The sequence below is a fragment of the Balaenoptera physalus genome (genome assembly GCF_965194825.1).
Source record: "Balaenoptera physalus genome assembly, chromosome: 7".
Taxonomy (NCBI): Eukaryota; Metazoa; Chordata; class Mammalia; order Artiodactyla; family Balaenopteridae; genus Balaenoptera; species Balaenoptera physalus.
Genome location: NC_138886.1, coordinates 8,039,078 through 8,049,632, shown reverse-complemented (window position 1 = coordinate 8,049,632; position 10,555 = coordinate 8,039,078). Strand labels below are relative to the sequence as shown.

The following is a 10,555-nucleotide window of genomic DNA, read 5'->3' as shown; positions in this document are numbered from 1 at the left end:
ATTGATGTCCGTTGACCACCTGCCATGCACCACTTTGCAGACCTCCTCGCAGAGAGACCTTGTGATCGCAAATTCTCATACCCGTTTTACAGATAAGGGAACTGTGCCTGGCTTAAAGAAGCCATGGGACCTGCCTACAGTCACACAGCCAGTAAGTGGCAGGTCCAGGATTTGAACCCAGAACTGTCACCCCCGCCCCAACCCCAGTTTAGGTGCCACTCTCCTTTCAGCCCAGCCCAGCACTGGTTTCATGGTCTGATTTATTGGTGGTGAGTATATAGGGGGGGGCCCAGGACAGGCAGCCTGGCTGCCCGGGGAGGGTCTCTGTGTGACAGTTGCAGGGGGGAGCTAAGCTCCCCCACTCACTTCCAGGCTGGGCGCCGCTAGGCTTCTGTTTCCCCCGCCAATGTTGGGCCAGTCCAGATGTAGAGGCCGATGGGAGCAGGTCCAGGTGGCTCTGGGCTGGCTCTGTTTCCATGGAGGAGGCGCTGTCAGCCTGGGTGGGCTGGGCTGAGTCCGTTTCGGAGTTCTCAACTCCTGCCCAGCCCACGTCACCGAGTACTGGATCCAGGTTAAAATTACAGGGACTTGGGTTTCTACAGCAATGTGGACATATAGCGCAGCGGACTCTCTCTCCGTGGTCCTGGGCAGCCGTACCCCAGGCCCACTGGGTTTGAAGGTTCGTGGTGGGGTGGGGGGACCCCAAGGTGTTCCAAGCTGGTGGTGCCCCCACTGGCAGCAGGCCTTGGAGAGGGAGGCAGGAGGGGCGGGCACAGAGGGCCTTGTCCATCCTTGCTCGAGTGGAGGGGCTGGGGTCCCAGGATAAGCTCATGGCCATTGGTTCCCAGCTGGCGGCTGCTCAGTCTCTCCTGCTGGGCGAGGGCTGGGCACTACGCCGTGCTGCTGGTGGAGCAGGGGGTGCTCTGGGTGCTCCCGATGCTGTGGTTGGTGCTGCTGCTCTCCGAGGAGGCCGGGGCAGCCACCGCCACCACGGGCTCCCGCTTGCCGGGGTGACCTGGGGGCAGGGGCGGAGGTCAGGGCCCCGGCCAGGGCTCCCCACTCCCCCAGAGGCTTCGCCGGGCTCCCCCAGGTGGTGGCGGAGGGGTCCTGAGCACTCATCGTGGGGGCCTGGGATACTCACGCGTGTGCAAGTAGATGTACCAGAGCGCGGCGGTGAGCAGGGCCCCAATGAGGAAGGCGCCAAAGGTGATGCCCAGCACGGCGGGCAGGACGAGGCCTTTGTCTGCGCAACCGAGGGCAGGACAGCTGTGGTCAGCACTGCCGCCGCCTCCCTGCCCCCCCCCCCTACCCTGTTGTGCTGGCCAGGAGCACAGGTTTCGGTGCCAGTCTCAGCTCAGCTACTGACCCTGACTTCTCTGAACCCCCGTTTCCTCACCTAGCAAATGGGTTCATCACACCCATGCCTGACACTAAGCCGTGGTTGCTATGACCGTCCACCCAGAGGGCCCAGCCAGGCCTTTTGGGCCATGCCTCTGCCTCCCAAGGCCGGTAGAGATGCATTTTTAGGAAGGATGCATGGTATAATCTGAGCAAAGTGTGAGTGGGGCCGGAGAGTCCAGAGTCCCGCTGTGTGCCCTGAAGTCAGTCCCTGCCCCTCTCTGAGCCCTATACCATGGTAGGGATAAGCCAGAGCACCTCTGAGGGCTCTTCAGCTCTGCTCTTGGGTTTTCCCAAGCTTCACTCTTTCCACACTCCCGATTCCTGTGTGACTATGGGCCAGGCAGCCTCCCCTTAGACCTCTGAGTTCCATCCCTGCAGTGGGGTCATTAGCCTGCCCTCGTGGTTGCAGGCTGGGTGTAGGGGCTCCATCCAGACCCAGGTGAGATGGCAAAGAGGCAGATGCCTCTCCCACCTCTGCCTTCAGTGTCAGGGACTCTTCTGCCCAGGCTGGAGGGAGCTGGGCTGAGGGGTACCCTCCACACTAGGGGCCTTAAGGAAGGTGAGGCCGGTGCTGCCCCAAGTCTCATCCTAGGAGGCCCCATCCCCCGCCCCCCAGCAAGGTCAGCCAGCAACCTTGGGGATCAAGAAGAGGCAAAGGCCTGGAATCCGGTCCCACGGGGTGGTCACGAACAAAGGCTCTCCGTCTGGAAGATGCAGCTGTGGACCCTACTCTCTGGGGTCCTCCCTGCTGTGTGCCTAGACCCATCCCTCTGGGCCGTCCATCGTGCCCCACTCTGACCTCAGCCCCTGGAACCCTGGAGAGACTTAGAGAGAACTCACCATGCAGGCCAGGGCTGACAATGTTCAGGCGTGTGGAGACAGTCCTCTGGACGTCCTGGGGGAGGAAGAGTACACAGTGTGTGACACAGCCTTCGGGAGCAGCTTCCAGGCTTACTCCCTGCCTCTGTGACCCTGGCCTGTCACAGCCCCACCTGGGGCCTTGACTTTGAGCCCCCTCTCCACCACCTTCTGGCTGGCAGCCTTTGGGCAAGTGCTGGCAGTTCTGTGCTGTGGGAGGGTGTCGCCCAGACAATCATTGGCTGCTACTGGAATGGTTCCTGTGAGTTCCTGAGAGGGCCCCAACTCCCATGAGGATTATGGGGGCACTGTATCCATCACCCTTGTGAATGCCTGGGTGAGAGGAGCCAGGTCAGCCCAGAGGCCCAGGCTCACTGTGGCTGGGGGGAGAGGCCCACTCAGGAGCAGCCCCAGAGGCTTCTCCAGCTTCATACAACCAGAGAGGCTTTTAATCCTGGAGACCCTTCTGAGTGCAAGGGCCTGGGGATGACTGTGTGAGTGTGTCCAGGGCTGAGTGTCCGAGAACAGGTATCCACTGGATGGTGAAACGTGACCAGTAAGAGCAGAAAATCAGAATTTTGTGTCCTTTGTACTAACCCTCTTCCCCGAGGTCTCCTGTTTGTTGAGATTACATTGGTGATCATACTACATGGATAGATGGGTGGGCGGATGGATTCCTGGGTGGATGGATTGATGTATGACTGGGTGGGATCATAGAAGGATGGCTGGCTGGCTGATGGAAGGACTGTGGATGAATGACTGGGTGGGATGGTGAGAAGTAGCAACTGATAAATGGATGACTGGATGGGATAGTGGGAAGATGGATAGATGACTGGGTGGGATGGATGGATGGATGGATAGCTAGCTAATGGTTGCAGCTGCATATCCTACCAATGTCCAAGACACAGCCATCAGAAGGCTGTAGGGTGGCAGAAAGAGTGCCCCTAGTACGCAGAGGCCACACGCCTGCCTGTGGCTGTCTTTCGCCCACTGGTCCCATATCCTCATGGTCTATCACATCCCTTCCTGAAAACTCCAGACCCGGAAGCCACCCTTGAAGCTGAGCTTAGCCCAGCCCCTACTCACCAGGGACCAAGTGCTGAGACGCAGGGCTACAGTGCAGCTGAGGATGCCAGTCGTGGGCATGGGCACCATGTAGCCACGGAGGAGGAAGCTGAAGCGCATGTCACCACCAGGGCTCGGGGACAGCAGGCTCACACAGCTGCTCTTGGCTGCCTGGCTCTGGATGAGTTCCACGATTTCCATGTCAGGCCCCAAATTCAGTTGGCAGCTGTCCAGCTGGATCGTGAGCTCAGGGATCGATGGGGACACGCTCACCTGCATGGGTAGGAAGGGGGACGAGGTACGGTCAGTTACTCTTAACTCTCTGCCCTACCTGTTCTCATGAAATAAGCTAGATTCATTCTAGAGTTCCTGCTCCAGAACCTTGACGGTGGAAGGACAGTCATGGGCCTGCCTGGAGCAAATGAGGAAGAAGAGGGGACATTCCAACCAGCGTCTGAGCTCTGCCTTTGCTCTCTCTCCCCTCCACCAAGCACCATGGGGGCTCCCTCCTCCCTCTGGGAAGTCAAGTTCCATTGGGTGGAAAGAAAGGCTCTGAGAAATCCCAGGAGTTGGCAGGCCTAACAGGTTAAGTCCGGTACCTGCACAAAGCCCTGCTGCCCCAGCTCGATGGTGTTGGAGGCCTGGAGGAAGTGCGGGCTGAGGTAGAGGCCCAGCTGGAAGGAGAGGCTGTCCATGTTGATGCACTGCACCTTTTTCTGTGGGAGATGGGAGGGAGGCTTGGTCAGTCGGGGAGGCACCCAGCCAGGAACGTAAGGGGTGGGAGCAGGAGTCACGGTCCAGAGTTGTTGCCTGACCTTCATCATCACCTTAAACCACCCCCCACCCAAAGCTGATATTGATCAAGAACTTGCTCTGCACGAGACCTGCGTGAAGTGCTTTCCATGCGTCATCTCAGTGATGGCTCATTCCGTATGGGGATCCTTTCCTATGCCACTATTAACGGGACCTTCGGGCCCAGAAAGCTTATGTGATTTGCCCAAGGCCACACAGCCGATATGTGCATGAACCCTCTGACTTGAGACGCTGAGAACATAACCCTAAGCAGTACTGCTCCCATTGCACGGAAGGGGAGACTGAGGCACGCTGGAGACACATTGGCTTGCCAGGATCAGGGCCTGAATTTCCCGAGGCCTGCTCCCTCCCAGGCCAGGAATGGACCCCAGGACCCTGGACCAGATGGGTTAGCACGGTGATCATCCAGCTCACCTGCTGTGGTGATGAGCTTGACAGGAGGTTGACGATCACCTGCAGGAACAGAGCCAAGGAGCTGGTCAGAGCCAGAAAGGAGCCCAGAGGGTATCCCACCCAACGCACCCATTTTTTTGGATGGGGAGACTGAGCCCACCAATGGTTAAACTTGTCTTCCTACTGAGCGTCACATCCGCTCTCCCAAACGCCCCTCAGCCTGGAAGATCCAGGGGGCACCAATTAAGCTGGCCCTGATACCTTTCCCACCACAGCTCTTACCTCGTTACTGATCACATTTTCTGTCACTATCATGCCACAGCTGGAGTAGCCGCTGCGCAAGACAAACTGGTCATCTCTGTCCTCAGCCTGGCAGCTGGAGTCCCAGAAGGTCAGGCTCGTGATGGTGCACCTCAGAGTCTGGGCCAGGGTTGGGGTGAGGGGGCACCGTCAGGAGGCACGGGGCTCCCGGGGGCCTGTCCATCACACCCCAGCACCAAGGACTGACCACCCCCCAGGGGTCCCAAATCACAGCCATGCCTCTGCTCCCTTCCCCATTTTTGTTAGTTCTCATCATCCCACACCATTTAAGACTACTTTTCCTGAACTTGACAAACACTTTTGTACTTAGCAATAAGATCTGTGACATCATGAGTGTTTTCTTCTCTACAGACATATATACTCAGAGAAATTGTGTGGCTTTGTTGGTTTCTTTTTTCCTTTTTATTTGGCCGTGCTGCCCGGAATGGGGGATCTTAGGTCCCCCTGCAGGGGAAGCTCAGAATCTTAACCACTGGACCGCCGGGGAAGTCCCTTTTTTCCCCTCATTTTTAACAAATGACATCATACCGTCCTTCATGCTTTAGCTTAGTTTTCTCACTGAACAATAAATAACAGACATCTTTCTATGTTTATATTATAGATCTAGAACATTCTTTTTAACTGGAGATGTAACGTTCCAAAGATCGATGGATTACAGTGTATGCATCCAGACCTCTTGGGACAGGACGGCAGTAATGCCAGCCATCGCTGGTCCCTGCACCACCTTCTCCACCTCCCAGACATCTGTCTGGCCAGGCAGAGGCAAGGGAGGAGGGGGAGATGGGCCGCAGACAGGTGGAGCTTCACCTAGGCCCCAATACCCCACACCCCAAAACACTTCCACATGGACGTAGAGTTAAACGTCATTCTAAAAATCTCTGAGAACATGCATGACTTGTCAAGGCTCTGGCAGAGAGATTTCCTGCCTCGGAAGGACTAGAAAAAAAATCACAAAGGAAAAGATGACCAGCTAGGATGGCCCAACGTTTTCAAATGTCCAAAAAATTAAAAAACACTCTGGCCAAAATTTAAAGAACTCTAACAAACCGGGAGAGATTATTTCAATAAGAATGATGGACAAAGGGCCACAAATGTCTTTCTTCACGTAAAAAGCTAATAAAAATCATCAAGAAAAATACCAAGTTACAACGCACACAGAGACTTTGGTTATTATCAGTCGCACGAAGCCAAGCCCAAACTCACTACTAATCAAAGAAGTAGAAATTCAAACAAGAATAGGACACAGTGTTCCCACTCTCACATCAGCAAAAAGTTTTTTAGACAAAAAATAATAATTTGGAGAGAGAGAGAGTCAAAGTGTTCTCATTAATCAGCAGTGAAAACTGGAATCATCTACTGGAAAGCCGGTTGGCAACATGTATCAAAACTTCCAGAATGTTCACTCATTTTGACCCAGCAATCTCACTAATGTGGAAACCTATCCTAAGAAAATAGTCCTATTTAAAGAAAAATTTCATATGCACAATGACACTTTCTGTATATTTATAATATTACAGAATTGGAAACAACCCAAATGTCTAAGGAGGGAGGAGGAGTTAATTATGGCATGTCAATATCGTGGGATTGGATGTGCTTTTAAAGTGATGTTATTGGGGCTTCCCTGGTGGCCCAGAGGTTAATAGTCCGTGCTCCCAATTCCGGGGGCCCAGGTTCAGTCCCCGGTCAGGGAACTAGATCCCGCATGCAAGCCTCAACTAAAGATCCCACATGCTGCAACTAAGAGCCCGCCTGCCGCAACTGAGACCCAGCACAGCCAAATAAATAAATCAATATTAAAAAAATAATAAAAAAGTGATATTATTAAGTACATATGTCAAAGTTTTAAAAATACCTTAAATGAATATAGCAGGAAACAGACAATTGCATCCAATATGATTACACTGTATAAGAAATACACAGAAAAAACATTCCAGAAAGAAATCCACCAAATTGTTGGTAGCCATTGTCTTTGGATGGGGTGATTGAGATTTTCTTCTAATTTTTTCCACATTTAAAAGAGCCTGTGTTATTTTTATAATAAACATCTTTGTTCTTCAATTAGGCAGAGATCATACTGTATAGACATTCTAAGTGGCCACTCAGCTCAGCCTCCATTTAGGATTAATAATGACGACTACCTAGTATCTATTTACTGAGCACTTACTGTTCCACATCTGGCTGGGTCGTCACACCTCATGTAATTCTCACCACATGGTAAGGACCATTATCAACCCCATTTTACAAGTGGAAAAACTGACGCTTGCAGAGGGATATGATTTGTCCTCCTGCCTGGATTAGGACCCCAGGATTCTTGGGCTAGAGGAAGGACCAGTTGCCCATGTCAGCTGGGCCGGAGGCCAGGAGTTCCCTTACCGAGATGAGATCTTTGTTGAGTACCAGAGTCATGACGTCGTCGGAGCACTTGGGCTGGATCAGGGACAGGAGCAGCTCCTGGTTGCAGCCCTCCTTGGGAGGGGTGGTCTGGACCGGCGTGGGTGAGGGCTGCAGCCCACTGCCTGCAGGGCAGCAGAGGCGGCCAGCAGACAGTCACTGCGGGCTCGCTGTGCTCTTAAGCGCTAAGCACTTCTATAGCTAGGTACTCTCAGTGTCCCTGAGATGCAGGTGAGGAAAATGGGGCTCCGACCAGCTGATGCAACTTGCCCAGCACACACACACACACACACACACACACACACACACACAGCAGCTGGGCGTGGCTACAGATCCAAGGAGAGGGCAGGGGAAGGGAGGGGGGCGAGGGAGGGAGCCGGGTGCTCACCACAGCTGGGTGCCCTCAGAGAGACGACACTGGCCAGAGGGAGCTCCACAAAGGACGCTACTACACTGGCGTTGAGCCTCCGGGCCTCCCCCAGCAGGCCTTGGGTTGTGTTTGGGAGGTGGAAGCCACGGATGTTCTTCTCCGGAAAGATCTTGAAGGAGTATTCGCCAGTGGTCTAATGGCAGGGAGAGAGGCAGAGCAGGGAGCTACAGACACAGTCAGGGGGCACACAGCCTGGCGGGGGCACCTGCAGGCCAGTCAGGGTCTGCCAGGGCTCGATCCTGCTCTCTCCTTCGCTCCTGCTGTTTCCCCTGCCTGGGCCACCTCCCCTCATCTACCGGTTCCTGTTCGTCTTTCAACTCAGCTTGGAGTTCACCTCTGCAGGAAAATTCCCTGACCCTGTGGGCTGGGTTAGGGGCCTCCCTAAGGGATCATGGAAGGCTTCCTGGAGGAGGTAACGTCTAGGTGAAGGTCTGAAGGAAGAATAGGTAGTGCACAGAAGGAGAGGTTGGGGGCAGAAGGATCATCATGTATAAAGGCTCAGGGCTGGGGTGATGGTGCAGGGAGTTTGGTGTTTTTCTTTGGGGAGCCTTGGGGAGGCCTGAACGGGGTCTCACCCAGATCTGCATGTTGTGGTTGGCATCGATGAGCCAGGACACGTAGGGTGGACCCTGAAGGATGAGCACGGCGGCGTCGGGATCCCTCGAAGCACAGCTCAGCTCCACCTTCACGGTCACTGTCCGGGGCCTGTGGGGAGACAGACCCCCGCATCAGAGCAGGCGGTAGCGCGGGGTGCAGGGGACGGGGTGCCGGGGGTTGGTGCTTGACCCGGACTTGCGGGGCATGGACAAGACCTGGGGTCGGGTGGGCAGCGGCTGCGCTCTTAACCTGGTTGGTCGTGGGTCCGTGGGGTGGACGAGGAAACGGGCGGGGCCCCGAGATAGGTGGGGGTGACAGTACTCTGACCAGGCCAGGGGCGGGGCTGAGGCTTGGACAGAGGCGGGGCTTTAGAGGGAGTGGGGCTGGCGGGGCGGGGCGGGCACCCTTACCAGGCCTCTGGGCCCGGCAGGACCCTCAGGATGTGTGCCTCCTTGTGGCCAGCCACACCTTCCAAGCGGCAGCCACGGACGGAGGCCTGGGCGTTAGGGCTCCATTCGAGCGTGTGGCCCATGTCCTTGTGGGGTTCCAGACTGCAGGAAGACGGTGACCTCGGGGCTGCGGAGACAAGCGCACTTATGTCTCCTCCTCGAGCAGCCTGGCATCTAATACAGAGGCCCATCCTCAGCCACAGAAACGGTGGGGCAGGCAGGATGGAGCAGCAAAGAGTGGGGGGCATGGGAGGACCGGGGTTCAAGTCACCCCTCCACCACTTACAGCAGAGGGACCCAGGGGAGGTCCCTGGCCTCTGTTTCCTCATCCGTCAACACAGGGTTAAGTTAAGGTATGAACTCATGGCATATGCTAGAGATGTAGCCCTGCAACCACCGGCACATCATCCCCCTTTTATCTTTCTTATAGAATTTACCATGACCTGAAATTATAGAATTTGTTTGTGTACATATTTATTATCATCTCCCCACCACAGTGCCAGCTCCAGGAGGGCAGGGTCTGGGTCTGTCCCCACAGAGTCCCCAAATGCCTAGCATAGGGCTTGGTGCCTAGTAGGTACACAATAAATAATAGGAAAGTGCTGTTTTTGTAGTTCAAGAAACTGACAAATAGCAGCAATTTCACATGGTTCAACCTAATATTTGGTGAAGGGGTAATCACTGTCCTAAGAGCTCACTGACTTGCTATGTGTGACCTGGGGCAAATCACATCCCCTCTCAGTGCCTTAGTGTCCACATCCGAGGAATGAGCCAGAGGAATTCACATTCCTCCAGAGCCGAGTCCCGAACCCAGAGAGGCTGTTGTGGGAGCTGACCTTGGTCCAGACGGAGGAGGATGCTTTGGGGATTGTTCAGCTCAGCAGCAGAGGTGATGGGACCCTTTGTGTCCGCCCAGTTGAGGAGCTCACCCTTGGTAGCAAAGGGTGGCAGCTGTGTGGTGTTGACCTCTGCGGGCTCTTGGAAGATGACCAGGTTGGGGTTCTGGGGAGACACGTGAAGGCTCAGGGTGCTGTTCCTGGGCCTGAGTCCCCTCTGTCCCATGCAGGAGGTCAGGAGGTAATCTGAGGAGGCAGCTGTTTGGCTGAGCCGAGGAGGCCAGGCCTGAGGGTGCTGAGGCTGGTGGACCTGAAGTCAGCTCACAGTCCCCTAACTAGGGCTCCCCCAGAGCCGGATCTGCCCATCTCCTTTCTACACCTGGGGAGCTGGATGGACAGATATCCACGTGCCTCCACGTGTCCAGACATCACCCTCGCACCCCTCCATAGGCATCCTCATTCAGCCCACACTTACGACATCTGTGGTTACTGTCTGTTTCCCCCACGCTCTAAGGTCTGTGAGGGACAACGCCTGCCTCGCCCACCCCTGCATGGGACTTGACACATAGTAGGCACTGAGAAATATTTGTCTGACTTCGTGCCGGGCCCTGGGCCCAGCACTGGGGATCCTGACATGGCAGCTTCTCCCTGATGCCTGGCACATGGCAGGCGCTCCCTGCACGTGGGAAGGCAGAAGGCAAGAGAGAAGAAATGGATGAATACATGAATGAATGAAAGACAAACAGGGGTGGTCCCTGCTCTGGGGGATCTTACCATCCAGAAACTAGTCACGCCTCAAGTCATTTGAAACAACAGAAGACAGAGGATATTATTTAATAAGAAACAAAGGAGCAAGACAGGTCCCCTGGATGGGCAGGGATGAGAATCTGGGTGGCCCCAGCACCTCACTGCCTCCACTGCCCACGCCTCAGGAGAGCCTCTGGTGGGCTGGGGAAGGAAATAGGAAAGACTTCCTGCTGTAGGTACTCTGTTGAAGTCAA

The 10,555-nt window shown here is 55.1% G+C and overlaps 1 protein-coding gene across 1 annotated transcript in view; it reads right to left on the bottom strand.

The window, feature by feature from the left end:
• Positions 1-243: 243 nt before the first annotated feature.
• The window catches only part of ENG (endoglin), a 29,848-nt gene continuing 19,536 nt past the window's right edge, over positions 244-10,555 (bottom strand). Inside the window, exons 4-15 of the mRNA XM_082470209.1 lie at positions 9,555-9,720; positions 8,680-8,845; positions 8,248-8,377; positions 7,631-7,805; positions 7,225-7,367; positions 4,813-4,950; positions 4,552-4,590; positions 3,924-4,040; positions 3,346-3,597; positions 2,242-2,296; positions 1,142-1,243; positions 244-1,015 (exon numbers count right to left, since the gene is read on the bottom strand). Of these exons, the coding sequence (XP_082326335.1) occupies positions 891-1,015; positions 1,142-1,243; positions 2,242-2,296; positions 3,346-3,597; positions 3,924-4,040; positions 4,552-4,590; positions 4,813-4,950; positions 7,225-7,367; positions 7,631-7,805; positions 8,248-8,377; positions 8,680-8,845; positions 9,555-9,720 (1,608 nt within the window). The 3' untranslated portion in view covers positions 244-890. The remainder of the gene's footprint in view (positions 1,016-1,141; positions 1,244-2,241; positions 2,297-3,345; positions 3,598-3,923; positions 4,041-4,551; positions 4,591-4,812; positions 4,951-7,224; positions 7,368-7,630; positions 7,806-8,247; positions 8,378-8,679; positions 8,846-9,554; positions 9,721-10,555) is intronic.